At 33.9% G+C, this 19,484-nt stretch overlaps 1 protein-coding gene across 3 annotated transcripts; it reads left to right on the forward strand.

Moving 5' to 3' along the window:
* The first annotated feature begins 1,711 nt into the window (after positions 1-1,711).
* On the forward strand, positions 1,712-17,661 carry LOC106072174 (uncharacterized). 3 transcript variants are annotated; one of them, XM_056017197.1, is made up of 8 exons: positions 1,720-1,841; positions 8,530-8,643; positions 9,944-10,074; positions 10,623-10,768; positions 10,871-10,932; positions 13,221-13,557; positions 15,941-15,992; positions 16,895-17,661. In XM_056017197.1, the coding sequence occupies exons 3-7, from the start codon at positions 9,961-9,963 to the stop codon at positions 15,969-15,971; spliced, it is 690 nt and encodes a 229-aa protein (XP_055873172.1). In that variant the 5' UTR covers positions 1,720-1,841; positions 8,530-8,643; positions 9,944-9,960; the 3' UTR covers positions 15,972-15,992; positions 16,895-17,661. The 3 variants fall into 3 exon arrangements, with proteins under 3 accessions (XP_055873174.1, XP_055873172.1, XP_013087962.2); XM_056017199.1 differs by lacking the exon at positions 8,530-8,643 and having other exon boundaries at positions 1,712-1,841; XM_013232508.2 differs by lacking the exons at positions 1,720-1,841; positions 8,530-8,643 and adding an exon at positions 8,720-8,927.
* The last annotated feature ends 1,823 nt before the right edge of the window (positions 17,662-19,484 follow it).

Below are 19,484 nucleotides of genomic sequence, written 5' to 3' on the forward strand. Positions count from 1 at the left end.
ATATATATATATATATATATATAACGTTGTAATCTATTACTTTATATAAAAGTGTGAGTAATAAATAATTTTAAAAGAAAATCATCCAGATCTCAGTATTTTTAAAAAATTTTACATATATTTATTTTTATTATTTTTTTTACAATTCATCCTATTAGCTTCCAAACTACTATAGTGGTTTCTTGGCGGACACTGGAAGGATATTTCAAAAACGGTTTATGATTTTCCTAGAAATTCGACATTTTATGTAAATCTTTGTGAAGAAAATATATGTCTAATGCCTCTGGTCAGACCGTTATGGTTTCTCAAAATATAATCATCTCAAAGCTAAATTTGGCTAACTTTTTTTTTTTTTTTTTTGTTGTTTATTTGTTGTTTTTAGTCTGTGTTACTGGTTTACCATGAATAAGTGGAATTAATTTGTTTTAGTTTTTTTGTTACTCTTAATAACTGACATTTTTCTGGGTGGAAAGACATGCTCCAATTTGATTCCCATTTCTTTAATTCATCTAATTCTCTTTGTAAAATTTCTGTATCTTGTGTTCTTTTTATTGTTCTATATATTATGCAATCGTCTGCGAATAATCTAACTTTTGTTCCTGAACTAATGCAATTTGGTAAATCGTTTAAGTAAATTAAAAAAAAGTAGTGGACCTGAGACTGTTCCTTGAGGTACGCCTGAGTTTACTGTTATTGGTGTTGATTTAGAGTCATTTATTATTACAGTTTGTTCTCTCCCTATAAGAAAATCTTTAATCCACTGATGCAATGGACCATCAATGCCAAAAATGTTTTAACCATCAATGTTAAAAGTTCTTCATGTTCAGTCTAGATTTAGTATATATAGGTCTGTGGTCCCTCGAATATACTTCTGATCTTTTCTTTCTTAAAAAAAAAACAACCAAAACAGATATTGCGTGTTTCATAATAATTAGATCTGAGACACACAAGATATATTGTGTAGTGTGTGCATATTTCTAGTTCTCAAGTATGAAGAAAGGGAGTATTTATTGTTACTTGTAGAGAGGGAGCATTCATGAATGTTAGTTTGTACTGGATAAGCGGCGATGTTGTGAGCTGAATGTTATTAAGTACGCCATACGACTCCAGAATGCCAGAGTGAATTTAAATGACGTCTTTTTATTGTAAGTGAATACACAAGAAAACATTAAGAAACTGGAACGGATCCAAAATAGAGCTGTGAGATTCATAACAAACGAATTTTCACATTTGACTAGAGTAACACCTTTAGTAAAATCACTAAATTTAGAAAGCCTTCAGGACAGAAGACTCAAAAGTAAAGTAGCAATTATACATAAAACATTTAACCATAATCTTCAAATGCAAAATTTAATAACCATAATCTTCAAATGCAAAATTTAATAAAATACTCAGAAAGACACAAAAATAAAGGCATATTCCTCGTTCCATATGCTAGGACAAATTTGTACAAATGCTCTTTGGTCTTTCTTTCCCAGTGCTATTAGAGCATGGAATGGGTTGCCTGAGCTAGCCAGGAAAACCAATGACTTGGCAGAATTTAAGTCATTGGTTAATATGCATCTTATCTTATCTTATATAATACAGACGTTACTTCAAAAAAGAAGATGATGGAGAACATTTTTCTTTCACCTCCGGATACACATAAATCTATATTTAGAATATAAATTTAATAAGCCAATCGAAATTTCCTAAACTAAATTTAGCATATGCAGGACTTCCGCGAACAAAAATCCATTCTAGACTAGATCACTAGATCACAAGATCTACATTCTAAGTCTAGTCTAACGGCCCCGCGTTAGTTTAATGAGATTAGACTCTAATTAGAGTTAAGAGTTCCGGTAAGTAATGACTAGATCAATATAGATCTAGGGCCTCCAAATATCTATTATTGAATATAAAATATTAATTGATATAAATACCTATAATGTCCTATACCTATACTTTAAAATAATACTTAATCATAACTTAATGATAATGTCTTAATTACTTAATAGATCTACATTTTTATTTTACATCATATGAATTATGATTTAGTTTAGACTTAAAATCTAGATCTAGTTTAGTCTAGTAACTGATGTTAAGACTCTTATAAGTCTAATCTCTATTATATAGATCTATATTCTATATATATTTAATATATTGAGTATAATAATACTGAGTCTATATACTAAATATATAGATCTAATTATAAAATAGTAATTATAATTAGACTTAATTAGACTACACTGTTTTGTTGAGACGGCTTCAACAGTCTGTAGATGAAAGGCTCAGAGAAGAACAAGCAGGTTTCCGAAGAGGCAGATCATGTACAGAGCAGATTTTCGTTTTACGAAATATCATAGAACAAAGTCTTGAGTACCAACAACGGCTAACGATCAGTTTCGTGGACTTCAAAAAAGCGTTTGATAGTGTCCACCGAGAATCACTATGGAAAATAGTTAGAGAATACGGTATACCAGAAAAATTCGTCCAGATCCTACGACACCTTTACAGTCAGTCTAGTTGCTGCATTAAAACAGAAGAGGGAACAACAGAGTTTTTTACAATCGAGACAGGTGTGAGACAGGGGTGCATCTTATCTCCCTTCCTTTTCCTCCTAGCCATCGACTACATAATGAGGAGAGCAATGAACCAGACTGCCTTTGGTATTCCATGGCATGAACAACTCCAATTGACGGACTTGGACTTTGCTGATGATGTTGCACTACTCGGGGCTACAAATAAATGCATTCAAGAAATGACGGAGAGCCTAGACAGAGAGGCACCCAAAATTGGCCTCCACATAAACTTGGATAAGACTAAAATTATGCGAGTGGGATATAAGGCAAAGGGTGTCCCCGTCAGACTTGGCGAGTCAAAGCTTGAAGAGCTGGACAAGTTCACGTACCTTGGCAGCATCATAACAAATGATGGAGATGCTTACCATGATGTAGCGTGCCGAATAGGAAAGGCAGGGAGCATTTTCCAAAGGCTGCAGCCTATTTGGACTAGCCAAGCCATTGGACTCGAGACAAAAATACACCTTCTCAACACAATCGTCATTCCAACTGCTACATATGCATGTGAGACATGGAAGTCATCTGTCAAAATTGAGAAAAGACTAAATGTGGCTCAACAGAGATGGCTGAGACGGATTTTGGGAGTCAGTTACACAGACCGGATCTCAAACAAGGAAATCCTTTGCCGAACTGGGAGTCGAACACTTAGTGAGGTTGTGACTGAGCGTCGCATGAGGTTTGCGGGACATGTTCTACGTCAAAATGAATTACGCACACCAAGAGTTGCGATAACATGGAAGCCAAAACGAGGAAAGCGCAAACAGGGACGTCCTCGTATTACCTGGCGACACACCTTCATGGAGGACCTCAGAACAGTGGACACCAGATGGGAAGAGGCTTCAGACATTGCCAGTGACAGATCATTATGGAGACAGCTTGCCGCCCAATGCGCCGAACGGCGCGGGAGGACCTAAGTCTAAGTCTAAGTCTAATAATACATTTAAAATACTTAAATATATATTATACATAATGAGGTAGTTCTGACCTACTTTAACCAAAGTCACGTGATAGTTGGACAACAAAGAGGAGAATGGCCTTTTCTTCCTATATTTCCATTGCTGTTGCTCCTCTATTTTTACGAAATTTTACATTTACAAACATTTTAAAATATACAGAGTACATCAACGAACTCCCTGAATGTTCAAATAATTATACAAATGTTTTCATAAAGGGCCAAGAACTGTTTAAGGATAGGTTTAAATTATCAATGATATTTCCTTTATAGTCATGACAAGCGTCAACACTTTGCTGATGATAGATCTACATTCACATACAGAAGAACATGTTTTTACAAACGTGTCTTGTAAGATTAAAAAAAAAGGCTTGGTATAAACTACACAAACACACACACTTATATATATATATATATATTTATATTTATGGGCCTATATTTGGGATAATATGCATATTAGTTGAAACATTGTTATTTTTCATTAATTTCAGCTATTTTTTAACGTTATGTATTTCATATTCCGCCAATCGCAAATACATTATGCACATCCATAACATTAAGAATTATTTTTTGTGTTGGACACATGATGTATTATTATGTTATTAAAAGTTCTATCATTTTTAAGAAATTCACAAAATGTTAGGCCTACATTAAAGTTTCACAAATGCGTCGACGAAATAGATCTAGATCCATTTTATTACTTAGAAAGCAAATTTAACAATGAAATTGCGGGGTAAGACACATTTGGCTTGTGTAACTGTAAGAGTAGATCTAGATTTATCCTTGACTATCAGATGTGTTATTTGTTTGCTAAACAACTGAAGCCTATTATGCACAAGGAAAACTCATGGCAGTCTTTTTATCTTTTCTAACAACTAGTCAACATATCGACTACACACTAGCCCTAGAGCTATCTGACCAATACACACTGGTCTGCTGTCCAACTTTTAGTGTTCTACTCAAGTTCAAGCTTGTTTAATTTTGGGCAGAGAGGAAAAAAAAAAGGGGGGGGGTGAAAGTGTTACTTTTTTTTTTCTAGGACTGGTTACCCGAATGCTAAGAACTGTAAGTGTAGTCATTCATTGTAGATCAAGAAATCTTGATTTCAGTATGGCAGATTATAGGCCAACGCTTCGGTACCTTCTATCAAAGGTTTAACTATTTGTTTTAGTTGAAACTATTAAAAAAATGTATCTCTAGATTCTCCTGTTATTAACAAATTATACTTTAGTGCTAATGAGTAAATTGAAACTACTAAATATTGACTTATAACGCTTCAGATTCCCACTACAAACTAACTAAAAGTAAGCACGGTGCGTGTTGTATACACACAACCACGTGACTCGGGGGGGAATTCGGAACTACCTCATTGTCATATTCATAACACAGTGATTATACAGGGCTTTTTTTTGTGACCTTTTTGAAAAAAACATTACTTTTCCTGTATTTTAACATATATTATTAATTTTTATTAGTTAAAGTTAGGCAATCAACTACTGAGTACCATCACCTATACACTGAGTACTGGCACCTATTTTTATACATAGGCCTATATCTTTCTTATTGTATATAATACTTCAAAAAAGAAGATGATTACTTCCTAGGCGTAAAGCATTTAGTCATGCATTATATTAACCAATGACCTAAATTCTGCTAAGTCGCTGGTTATCCTGGCTAGCTCAGGCAACCCATTCCATACTTTTATAGCACTAGGAAAGAAGGAGCATTTGTACAAAATTGTCCTAGCATATGGAACAAGGAATGTGCCCTTATCCTTGTGTTTTTCTGAGTATTTTATTAAATTTTGTTTTTGTATTTGAAGATTATGTTTCAGAGTTTTATGTATAATTGCTACTTTTCTTTTGAGTCTTCTATCCTGAAACCTTTCTAAATTTAGTGATTTTACTAAAGGTGTTACTCTAGTCAAATGTCAAGAGGCTAAGTGCGCTTGAACTTGGCTTGGCTACCTTTGAAGGGGGCTCAAGGTTCGACACCCGACTCGGTCAGAGTTGTGTTTACTGAGCCCCTGAAGGCAGCATGGAAAAACCTTCTCCTAGACACACACCTTCATTTAATAAACTCTAATGTTTTGTTTAATTTTTTGATAGTTTCATCAATATGGGGATTCCACAACAGTTTTTCATTTATTATAACTCTTAGGTATTTTGCGTTTTTGGTCCGTGTTACTGCTTTACCATGAATAAGATAAGTGGAATTAATTTGTTTTAGTTTTTTTGTTACTCTTAATAACTGACATTTTTTTAGGTGGAAATTTGATTCCCATTTCTGTAATTTATCTAATTCTCTTTGTAAAATTTCTGTATCTTGGGGTTTTTTTCATTGTTCAATATATTATGCAAATGTAATGGTGTCCAATAATCTAAGTTTTGTTCCTGAACTTATGCAATTTAATAATGATAATAATAGTAATAATATTTATTGTCCATACGGAAATTTGTCTTACAATTTGTGCATTACACCAAACAAAAAACATTATAACTATAAGAAACCAAAATGCACATTCACACCAGACTCACTCATAATTTACATGTGACAAAGTTTATATCAGATGGTTCCTATTTAATGATTTGATTGCCAGGGGAACAAAAGAGTGTTTGTGTCTGTTTGTCTTTGCTATCAGTGTCTTGTATCTTTTTGTGATGGTAAAATCATAAAATACTGACACAAAGGGTGGTTCTTTATTTATGTAAATTAAAAATAGTAGTGGACCTAAGACTGTTCCTTGAGGTACACCTGAGTTTACTGTTATTGGTGTTGATTTAAAGCCATTTATTATTAGTTTGTTCTCTCCATATCAGAAAATCCTTAATCCACTGATGCAATGGACCATCAATGCCAAAATATTTTAATTTTTTAAGCAAACTATGGTAGTGAACTTTGTCAAAAAGTCTTGGAAAGTCTACTAATATAGTATCTATTTGCTCTCTATTATCTAATCCTTTTGAAAAATCATCAATTTTAGTTGTGTTTCACGTGATCTATATTTCCTAAAGCCATGTTGGTATGAAGTAAGGACATTATGTTTGTCTAAGTGGTTATGATGTTGCTACATATTATGTGTTCTAGGATTTTACCTATTTTATTATAGATGCTGGTAAGTCTGTAGTTTCCTGGGTCAGATTTTTCTCCTTTTTGAAATAGGGAAAGGGTGGGGGCAACGAATTAGTAAAGAAATCACACAATTTGTATACGAATATATTAGTTATGTTAATAATATATGCTAATTATTTAAATTTCAACCTATTTTAGATTATTTCGCCCTCCCCGCTCTAGTATGTTGGCCGATTTGGTGGGATGGGGAGGTGGCGATGGCATCAATACAGCCTTCTTATCACATTCTTTTCCTCGGGTTAGGCAACTATTGTTTTTGTCTTGAATTGTGTTAGTACTTCCATGCTTCTAGGTAGTAAAGTCCTTTACCAGTTGGCACGCTTTTTTACTGCTATTTCTGTTCAGTCCATGCTCAATTTCTTGACACTTTTTCTCTATCCACTTCTTCTTTGCTTCTTTCATTTCCCTCTTAACCCCAATGTTAATGCTTTTGTATTCATGGTCATATTTTTTCCCTTTTAACTCCTACTTCTTGACAGAGAGTTGGAGTATATCTTCTCTTTCCCGGGGTGTTTTTTTTTTTTGGGTGGGCGGAGCTTCCCTAGTACTTCCAGGGCTGTATCTGTGACTGCTTGTGTTTCGACATCCCGGTCATTGGAACCCAAAACACTGAGGGCTGCAAAGCATCGTCCTTCTTGTGCCTTGAATACGGCAGCCATGTTGGGGTCTTTCAGCTTATCCAGGTCTAATTTTATTCTGGTAGGCTCCGTAGATTAGTTACCGGGTATAAATCTGTATACTTTATGTTTTAATATTAATCAAATACTAAATTACTTAGAAATTTAATTAGAATACATTGTTATGCTGACAATTTTGTTTTAACAAAGAAAGTCAATATTTTAATTCAAAGATGACATTTTTTCATGCGCGACATGTACATTGAATGTGCATTGCATAATAGTACTGACCACTGAGTGCTGCCTAATTCTTTATTTCAGTTGATTGGACCTGTTTGGATGACTAAAGGGCTCTTGACGCCTGGAGAATGCATTTCTCTTCTCTAGTTACATCATATCCCACTCCTTTTTGCTTTAATTTCTTTTTTTCTTTTTTTTTTTTTTTTAGCATGTCTAAAACACTCCCCAGATACTCATTTGGCTTGTGGGAGGGGGACACTAACACTATTTTGTTCTTTAAAAGTGGGGTGGAGCATCACTAATAAAAATTTGAGAAGCACTGCCTTTAGATCTAAACTAGACTAGTGTTGTAGTGACCATGTCACAAAGGTGTTCACTGCCCTCGGGCCCTTGATTAATAGAAGCCCGCCGGTGTAATTGAAGGATAATTATTTATTACTTTTAACCCTTAAAGTGCTGAGCATGTTTTTCAGTGAGTGCAAACAAAATGGAATTACAATTCTGATGTTTAGAGGCTAAACTACCATGTACGTGTTTTAAGGGTTAAGAGGGCATACAATTAAGCATTGAGTGTCACTTGATACTGGTATGAAGTCTTTATTGGATTCAGTGTAAGGACCCTATTGCATGTCTTTTTGTAAATGAACCAATACATACAGGGCGACTTAATTTTTTTTTTGCCCCACAACAACCTACTTGCTTATTAGTAGATGTTGGGGGGAGGGGGAACCATCATCCTGCAACACGACTGATGGAGAGTGCAGATCCTCTTCCCTTTTAATTACATCTAAACTCTAGACCAGCAGTTCTCAACCTTTTTAGGTCGGCAACGCCTTAATATGATTCTCCACTTGGCAGCGACCCCCCAACCGTAAAATTTATTTTGTTCATTGAGCTAGGTAGACCATAATTGTGATGTATACCCTCTATAGTACAAATGTGCTTGTTACAACACTTAAGAAACGTATTACCAAAACAAAGCTTTCAAAGAAAAATAGACAAAAAACAAAATTTCTTAATGTCTTAGGTGACATCTGGCGAATGGTCATTCGACCCCCAAAGGGGTCACGATCCACAGGTTGAGAATCCCTGCTCTAGACACTAAGGCAGCCATTTCAAACAGGATCTTATCGTAATTCAGGTACACTTAGACCTTGACACATTTTTTTTTTTATTGCCTGATGTAAACAAGTAGGCCCATCCCATGTTTTGGGTCAACTATGACTCATGCAGAAATCAAGCTAAATCCTAAGTAGAAACACACATAGATTTGGAAATTAAAATTAGGCAGAGAATTAAAACCATTTAGAATCTGTATAGACTTGGTCTAGATCCATTTGTTGCAAGTATAAGACTAAGGCTTGATCCTAATTGGAAATTTATTGTGATAACAAGGACTTAAATTTACTTTAACTAATAAAGCAAGTTAGTATAAAAGTATTAATATAAATATTTATATATATATTTGTGGTCAAAGATCTATTTCTTATATATTTTTCACATAGACTGTGTCTATGATTTTTTTAATAATAATTGTAGTTAAACAAAAGTTTCAGCCATCCAAGGAAACAAAATTTTAATTATGATTTAATGAACTTTGATTATGATTATCTCTTAGGTTAAAACTACATACCCTTTTGTGAAATCCACAATTCAACTATAAAGGCCTACAATCATCACAAAATGAAACTCGGTTAATCGGAATACCGGTATAAGAATATTTATTTTCCCATGGACGCACAAATAATTGCCTGCTCAACTATTCTAAAGTTCTGGAACTGGCCTTGACATGGTTTAACAAAGAATATTTCCAAAAATTTACGTTTTACATAAATAAACAGAGAATTACATAGAAGTCTAATTCATAAAGTGCTGGTTGTTTCGTGTGTGAATGTTGTTCATATTTAGTCTATATTGTTATTGTTACAGTAGTTACGCTGAGGTGGTCAATTGTAGTCAAACTGAGTTTGATTGGACCAATAAAAATTATCTTATCTTATCTTAAATATTAAAACAATGGAAGTATACACATTTTTTAAAACTTGTATTAAATTATAATCAGATTATGAGTCATTAAATTATTTTTGAGGAAACACTATTTTAATAAATGTATGACTAATCGGCTTATTTTTCTACTTTTTACAGTAGATTAGTTTTAAACATTAAAACATAATTCTATTAATTATTTATCAGTTAAGTTAGCTTTTTTTTTGAAAAGCTATAACAGGTGAGGCTCATGAACTTGTACAGTTAATGTAGTCTGATGAGTAATTGGAAATTAAAAACGTGGCTTATTATTGATTTGACCATGTAAAAAATATACTTCTGTAGAGTTGAGCCATCATTAAGCAAAATTTGTTTAGATTTGTTAGTTTGTTAGTTCAGAGAAATATTGTTTCGTTTGTATTAAAAAATTGTTGTTATAAAATTATTTTGTTTAGTTTCCTGAAGAAGGAGAATGGCTAAGAACAGACCAAGTAGAAAGCTGGAAGGTGTTGAGACCAGAGTGCGTGTGATGGCAGAACAAACTGTTGTGACCCATACATTAAGTGAAACTTTAACAGCTCGACAAGTAAGAGTCACATCACAAGTAACCTGTCTAATTGATGTTTATTTATTTCTTTTAATTAAACTCTTCTAAACAAATATTCAAAATTTTTTCCCTCTTTGCTGTTTTCACTCACGGGGAGTAACTTTAGTACACTGAAAACAAATTCACAAACTTATGTAAGTTTGATTTCATTTGGTATTGGCAATTTGGAAAAAAATAAAAGGATTTTTACTTACTTTACAAACACATTTTCCAGTATTGCTTACTACATTTTATGTTCTGGTGTAATAAAATAGGCTTTATATGCAGCCTAGAGGTAGGCAGAAGATAAGATGAATGGAATTATGTAAAGGTCCATCCTATACCTTGAAGAGTTGTTCAGAGCAGCGGTTGACCAAGGCGGATAGGAGCAAGTTGAAAAGAGGTCATCATTGGTGTCTCAATTAAATTACGATCCTTTACCACCCCAATTTCAACAGGATGATAGGAGATAATTAGAGAGTTATTCAATTAAGTTCATTATCAATATTGCATTTCTACCAGGTAAAACATATTTTTCTTTTCTGCAGTTAAAGCGGATGCTTCCTCTTAATGACATGAAAAGCTTAGAGGTCATTGCTGTATATCATGATTCTCGTTTTGAATCCATAAATGATGAGGACGAAATCGGTGACAGGATTGTCACTTGCAAAGAACTCTTAATACTTCCAAAAGGGTAAGCCTAATGCAAACAATAAACTGCTTTTAAATACTTTATTCCTCAATAGGTTAAAAGGAAGTCTCCATTTCTTATTTTTTAATGTGATTATATTTTCAGTGAAATGAAATCGGTAGACTTTTCCTATAATGAGTCATTCGAGACATCTAAGAATGAACCATGTAAGTCTTATTATTAGTGTCAAGTTCTAGAGTTGTCTATGGGGTTGTTAATTTATTTTAATTGATTACCTACCAGTATTCCAGGGGTTTAATGTATTTGTATTATCCACTTTGACTTTCTGGCCTTTGATATGCTGGCCACTTTCAGTAGTAGAACGACTCTAGTTCATTTTAAGGAGCAGTAATGAGATAAAAGCCAGGGCATTAGCTATGTCCGTAAAAATGTTGCTAGCAAAGCAGTTCACCCCTCTCAATTCATCCAATGTATCCAAAGCAGTGTCTCCAAAAACTTTTTCCTTAACGGAGTGCTTCACACATTCTGAGTATTAGGCAGAACACTTTGCTTATTATTTTTACAGGGATTAATTCCTGTGGTGGACTACTAGTTAATTATTCCAGTAGTTGGTGTAACAACTATATAGGCCTCTTGGTTCCATGGAACACAGTTTGGGGAACACTAGTTTAAAGTAGGTTGTCATTCTTTTTCTCCGCTATCAACTTAACATCAAGCCCTCCTTCGGATCTAATAAATATGCCTACTTCTTTATTAGGTTGATGTAGTCATCTCTTTTTTATGCATTCATACTCTATCGCTAGGGTGGAGGACTAGTGTATTCTGAAAGTTATCTTTTATGGACAACTGGTGACAGGCTCAAGAAAAACAGGTTGACCCCCCCCCCTCACCTCTGATGTGTCAGTGTAGGATAGGACTTTTTAGCAGTGGATATCCTTGTTGACTACTGGGAAAACATAGCCCTAGACCGCACTGTGTGTAGAAAGAAGGTGTCAAAGAAAGCTGTGGACAGCTAAAAAGCATCTGCCTCAACTATGGATGAAGTGCGTGCCAAATGATAAATTGGCTAGTTCCTCTACCAGGAAAGTGAATGCCACCTCAACCTGATTGTATGTGGATGAGGAGGCCTCACTAGAATAGACCCCTGATAGTCAAATGCAAAAATGTTCTGCAAGATGAACCATTGTATTTCTAGGTATGAATGAGGCAAATATATATAGCTGTCACAATATTCTTCTTGAGGTGTCAGATGTCACACAAGATCTTTAGATGGATCTTGAAAAGGTATCAATGTCTCGAGATGTTCCGGAGATTCTTATGTAGATATTATCTCTAGATATAAATATATCTTTGGAGATTCCAATAACGAAAATCCTTCAATTCAAAATACAAAATTTTAATTCAAAAACTAGGAATTACTTCAATATAAAAAATTTATAAATAAAAATTGTATCCAATGAATATCTTCTTTCAAGCTCATTAACAAATAGATTCAAATTAATGCTAATTCTACAACTGATAAAATATATGCGACTTGACTACCTGAGTTACATCTCCAAAACTTTTTAGTCTCCAACCTATCTCTATGAAATCATCTCCACAACTGGCGCTAAAAGACCCACTCTAAACAATCACACAATTATCAGGCGATCCCCACGCTTCAATCATGTGATCAGATGACATCATAGGCTTTTCCTTCTTTGTCTAGAAGCAAAGCCGGAGCCAATTACCAAGGTCACATCCGGAAAGAGTTAAATTAGATAGGCTTATACATGACAATACCCTTTCACGTTGACTACTGGAAGCTGTGCAAGCAGATATATCTGATGACAAAGTCGACAAGCTGCAAAAATTCAGACCATTGTTGTTTGAATAGCTTAATGCTTAACCAAACATGATTCTGCTGCTGCTTCCCTATTCACACCCTATTTATTTTCTACTAGTGCAAGGATCACTTACAAGGAGGCCACATTTTATCTTATCTTATGAATAACATGGACATGTCTTCAAAAGAGAAGATTATTACACCATATCTGTATCCTTGTGTTCATCTAGTCCTGCATATTAATTAAAGACTTGAACTCTGCAAAGCCATTCTATTACCTGGCTGATTCGGGCTGTGATGGCATTTGCAACTCAGTCCACGTTGAGCTCGAGACTTACTACAATTCATCGTTTTGTTGAAAGATAAAGTTCCACAATTTTAGATTACTTTTGTCTTTTTATTTATTTTTTTTTGTTATGTTCTGAAATCTCCTTGAGCCTATTTTTTTTTTTAATGGAGCTATATAAATTAAAATTAATAATTATTTTTTATATAGCTAAATAAATAGCTTATAACTTACATCGTCTATCTCTAGCTAAATTAGAACGCTTGACTAGGCAATAAAAATAATATATAAAATAAATTTCTTCTTTCTAGGAAATATGTCATTTATTTGACTGTATCTTATTAATACAATTAAAAAAAATGTTATTTGTTTTCTTTTTACAGACACGTGGTTCTACAATTTACCAAAAGAGCAGAGAGAGCGTCCAGTCATCTCTGAGGATGTAGCTTTTCTTGGTTACTGCCTCGGGAACCATTGGAGGAATATTATTCTAAGTATTGGTCTCGGCTTTGGTGAAATTGAAATTGCAGAAGCTGACTACAAGAGTGCTAATGGGGATGCAGTTCATGTTCCCACTCAGCTTTTGATGAAGTGGATACAGCGTAACGGAAGTAAAGCAACATTTGCAACATTGATAGATAAATTTAAATTTTTCGAAAAGGTCAACCCTGGTTTCATCAATTGGGATGATATCAAAACAATATTTACAAGAAATCAGAAGTAAGTGCACACTATCACTTTCAGCTAACTTTACAAATGCATTAAAATATTTGTGTAGGATTAAACATGTTGAAATCTTATCTTATATAATACAGATGTTACTTCAAAATAGAAGATGATTATGTGCTGCATTTAGTCATGCATATTAATCAATGACCTAAATTCTTCTAAGTCGCTGGTTTTCCTGACTAGCTCGGGCAACCCATTCCATGCTCTAATAGCACTAGGGAAGATGGAGCATTTGTACAAATCAGTCCTATCATATGGACAGAGGAATGTCCTTTTGTCTATGTGTCTTTCTGAGTATTTTATTAGCGGCCTCCGAAAGGGGAAAAGATGCTATTAGTTTTATGTGGAATGTCTGTCCGTCCCATTTAGATCTCGTAAACTAGAAAAGATTTGAAAATCAGACATCATAATATTTTAGACCCTTCAAAGTTCTGATGCATGGCTACTTTTTTCTTTTCTGAAAACGAAAACTCAAATTTTTAAAATCACTTATCCAAGCAGTTTTTTCATAAAAATACACCACTTTCACAACTATTCACTATTAATAGTAACAATTACGGGAGACTCCTTTGTTTACATTTGAATTACAAAGTTAAATAAGTTCTGTTATACTAACTACTACATTTACACACAAAAAATATTTTTTTTTTAAGACAAAAATCTATTTAGTATGCATATTAGTTGGACATAATTTAAAACAACAATTAATAAGTAATTTTTCATATTATCGCATGAACTACAGTGTTTCTCTATGGCGATGGAGAACACTAAACTAAAGGATTTTTTTTCTTTAAGGAAATGTTTTTTTCTTGAGGAATAAGAGATTGTCCCTTTACAAAACAATTAGAGCAATCATATCTTTATTATAACACATTAATTAGGCCAGGTTTACATTCACTTTCACCTATCCTTTTGTCTGTGGACTGCTGGGGCACCATACAAGATCCATCAGCCTTCTTTCTCCATCCTTCTCTGTCATTTGTCTTTGATAGAATTTCATTCTGATATATTCTTTCTAAAAATATTGAAACCTTTCTACCTGCCTGGGTGGACCACTTCGGGGGCTGATATGAGTTTGTGTCTCCACATAAACCTTGTTAGATTTAGTTTTTGAATTTGAAGATTATGGTTCAGATTTTTATGTATAATTTCTACTTTACTTTTGAGTCTTCTATCTTGAAGGCTTTCTAAATTTAGTGATTTTACTAAAGTTGTTACTCTAGTCAAATGTGAATATTCATTTGTTATGAATCTCACTGCTCTATTTTGTGTCTGTTCCAGTTTCTTAATGTTTTCTTGAGTTGAGGGATCCCAAACAGAGGATGAATATTGTATGTAATGAAATGTAATAGAATTGTGTAAAGTAAATTAACCCTTTCAGAACTTGCGATCTATGGGGCAGATGACATAAAGGTCATCAGTTTCTTTGTATGACTATTAAAGAGGGTGTCATGTGACCAGCTTAATAACCAACAGCCTTTACTATCCCCAACAATTGTCAGGTACCCATAAGTGTTGAGTGGACTCAGGGGCATCAAAAAAAATCTCAGCCTTCACTGCGATTTGAACCTGAGATCCGTAGGTAGTTAAGCAAAAAAAAAACTTTACCGCTCATCCACTCTGCCAATAGAATTGTGTGGTCAAATTCTGAATTGCCAGCTGTCAATTTTGTTTATATTTTCTTTTGGCTTTGCAGTTTATGGTCATGCCAATATTGCATCCAACAGTATGAGACCTTCGTCTAAGAAAGGAGCTCAACTTTTTTTTTATGTGATCCATGTTCACTTTGATGTATTTTGTTTGTTGTACATTTTTTGGATGCTCCTTCAGATTTGCTGATAATTACATTTTAGCCCGAATCTTCCACAGGACGATGGGGGATGGTAGTGGACAGGATTCGAACCTGGGATTATCAAAACCACTGAACGACAGTCCAGAGGGCATACATGAACTGGCTCAGTATTGAATAATATATATATATAAATTGATAGTCAAATGTAAACCTTGTGATAGATGTGGTAGACGATATAAAGATCATCTGTTTCTACGACTGACGGTCATGTGGCCACAACTAATGTTAGGTACCCACTTGAATTAGTTGGACTCAGATTGATCCTAAAAATTTCAAAGTTCTAGTCTTCACCTAGATTCGTATTCAAGTCCTTTTGCTTCATTAGGCACATGCTCTACCACCAAACTACCAAAAAGTGAAATTACTCTTTCAAAATTCATTACCACACAGGATGCATGTGGAGCTGACCAGAAGTTTAATATAAATTGATAAGTTTGACCGATGTCTTCAATAATAAGATCATTTCTAAAACAAAATGTCCTGGAGTCTGGCTAAATAAAATTTGTTTTTTTTTCTCCACAGAGAAGAAATGTCAAGGACTAGTAACGACTAGCAGGATATTAACTTTCTTATGGTAATCAAGTGCTCCATCTTAGATTGACAGATTGGATAAATGGTTCATAAGATATTCCCTTTGCTGATTTGCATGGTCTAAAATGGTTTATTGTTTGTTCAAAAGATAAGATAATTTTATTGGTCCAAACAAAATTTAAATTCAGTTTGACTACAGTTATCGAATTTAGCTTTCCTACTAAAGCAATAACATAGATGCAAGCATGAATAACATTCTCGTGCCTAACATATGTAGACCCACACACATGGTCAGAGCTTTATGATTTAGGTTTTTATGTTCTTCTTGGTGACAAAAAGGGTTTATTGTACATGGTGAGACGATTGATTGCACTTTCTATAATTTGTTTCTTTATTTTTGAAGTTTAAGGAATTCCTTCTTTTGAATTCCTTACATCCTAGTTCAAGCAACCTGTATGTCTGCGATAGGGTATGGCTGGGGCTGGATCCCAGGACCACTGTGATGACAATCCCAAGCGCATACCAGGCAGAGACCCAATATGGCTTAATTTAAATTATGTAATTGCTCAAATCATTGTGTAAATACTGAATGATTCATTGGACAGTACATAATGGTTGATCCCATTGCCATTTAATAGCTAAATAAAGCAGACAATTCTTTCAATTGAGTTTGCAGAAAATAAATTTTATCATTGCAATCTGATACTTTCAATGTATTTTTTTTCTGAAATTTGCATTATCTTAAATAAAAAAGTTTGTAAATAGGTGTCTGCATGTTAGAAATTATTAGTATTAAAAAACAAGTTGATATGTTCCAAAATTGTGTATGCACCTTATTTCATTCTGTTGACTTTTAAATCTATTTCAATGTTTTGTCTTTAAAAAAAAATTGAATACTACAGGATTGTAAATTGTACTTTTTCTTTTTTTTTATTTCTCTTGTAGCTCTGTCTGGTAACTTGACTCTGTCTGTGATAGTTCGTCTATAAAAAGACTGCCATATAATTTTAAAGGCTGTTTCTATTTCATCAAGCTATTGAAAGAATTTTTCAAAAAGAAAAGGGCACATCAGCCGAATGTTTTTATGTATTATATTGTGACCTAAATGATGGCATTGAAGCGGAGTCTGTTACTGAAATGTTTCTTCTTGTTGTACATATGACATTATATTTTTATATAAAGAATAATGAAATGGTCTAAATAGAAATATATTCTGTACAAGTTGTATTAAAAAATTAAAACATATTTTCTTCTTTATAAGGATTTATGATCTTATGTCCTCCTCCCCCCCCCTCCCCACCATCCTCCCATATTAAATATATTCATGTTTACCGTATTTAACTGTGTAGTTTATTTCTACATAATGAGATTGATGTGGTTTCTATCAACACTGCTTATTAAAAATGTAATCACAGTATATTCTGCTTGTTTATTTTTAGCAAATAATTAGAGAAAGGTTCTGTGGCATTTTAATTATGTCCATTAAGGAACGATCTATTCTTTTTGCAACAAAGAAGGCCTATCCTTGATATGGAGTGACCTTTCCATTGCTGTTGTTAAGGCCTAGGTGGTAGTATTCTCTATAGACTTAGCATTAATATAAAATACATTTTGTGGAAGAAGTAGTCTTGTATGTAGGTGTAAATTATTTAAAACATAAAAGAAATAACTTGTATAAATGTATGTACGAATTAAATACTTGTGTACATTCAGCTGTTGCAGTAGTTATTGTTACTTGTCGATTTGTTGTTAATAAAATTAAATATTAACTGTTTATTACATTTAGACATCAGTATAAATAAAATAATTAAATAAAAGAACAAAATATAATTTTTTTTTAAGGATGAGTATATATTTTTATTTTTAGGCATTTGAAAGAGCAAGTGATATAGCAGTTTATCATTTTTATTAATTTTACAAATCTTATTTTGTTATCAATATGGAGGCACAGTGGCTGAGTGGTAAAGCGCTTGGCTTCTGAACTAGGGTCCCAGGTTCGAATCCTGGTAAAGACTGGGATTTTTAATTTCGGGATTGTTGGCCACCTCTGAGTCCACCCAGCTCTAATGGGTATCTGACATTAGTTGGGGAAAAGTAAAGGCTGTCAAGGTTCTTTTCTTCTGAATATACGTATGTGCATTTCAATGCTGACTACCACTAAGTCATGAACATAACCGTGACAACAAATATAGCGACGGAATGAATATTCAGAATGCCGATTCACTGACATATAACTTGTTTATTGAAAATATAAATCATATTTAGGTACAGTTCTGGCGAGTGAAGTTTCCAGTATCAATTATAATAATAATAATAATAGCTCAATATCCAATAGACTGAATAATAGCTATACAAAAATACTTAGAGTCTATATTTCAACTCTATAACAAAAATCCAACTGTCCTGAACTAGGAACAAAAACCACATTGTTTTACTATGAGTTACATTCCACTTAAAAAAAAACCATCTCACAAAGTAAAACAATCCAAAACAAAACTAAATCTTGAGTCAACATCCTGAATTGTCCCCCTTCTTCTCTAAAGTTAAAAGGAGACCCAGGCTGACCAGAACTCATTCATGTCAAAGGCGGCTGGTCATTGTGCTGGCCACATGACACCCTCATTAACCGTAGACCACAGAAACAGATGACCTTTACATTATCTGCCCTATAGACCTTATAGAGGCATGGATGAAAATGTCTCTGTTACTAAAGATCTCATGCATGCAAGGCAACAATAAAAGGCCCAAATATATTAGGCTAAATGAAATTTTTGATTGTGGAGCTCCAGATACTATAGAGGAAAAATATGGATTTGTTGGAAACTGACGAGGTTCGACACCTGACTCGAGCAGTGTTGTGTTAACTAAGCCCTTAAAGGCAGCACGGAAAACCTCCCATATACCTCTCCTCCCACTGGTCCACTCATGAGACTGGACCATATATAGCGCTCTGAGCATCCTATAAGCATGAAAGTGGCGCTATATAATATATATATATCGGAATATTGTTTTATAACTGATGTCACACCATAGCCCAGTGCTGTAGTTTATTCAGACTTGAAATGGCTTACGCTATTTTGAGATGTGGTCCCCGTTTAAAGACTAGATATTATTTCAGTGATAAATATTTCTTGAGGACCCTATACATATATTCCGGCCTTGCCGAAATCGAAATCAATTTTTCCACTACGTCTTGTTCAATAGACGAAATCGCCAAATTAATGAATCGTAAATACCTAAAGCCCCCCAGAAAAAAAAAACAACGTTTTTGTCGATGTCGATAGGAGAACCATCGAGATTGATTTCCATCTGAGGCGAGGTTCCAATACGTGGGACTAAAAATATATTTATCAGCCATAATATCATGACGTTGTTCTTATGGGTTTTTTTCTTGAACAATTTGGTCCAAGGAAGATATTTCCATCAGAAGCTCTTTCTTGTGTGTTGATAGAAAATCTATCTTCATTTTTTTTCGCCTTGCAACTTTTTCTTATGGCTAATTCGTCTTTAAGGTTTTGCATGACAATGTAGTACC

The sequence above is a fragment of the Biomphalaria glabrata genome, chromosome 18 (genome assembly GCF_947242115.1).
Source record: "Biomphalaria glabrata chromosome 18, xgBioGlab47.1, whole genome shotgun sequence".
Lineage (NCBI taxonomy): Eukaryota > Metazoa > Mollusca > Gastropoda > Planorbidae > Biomphalaria > Biomphalaria glabrata.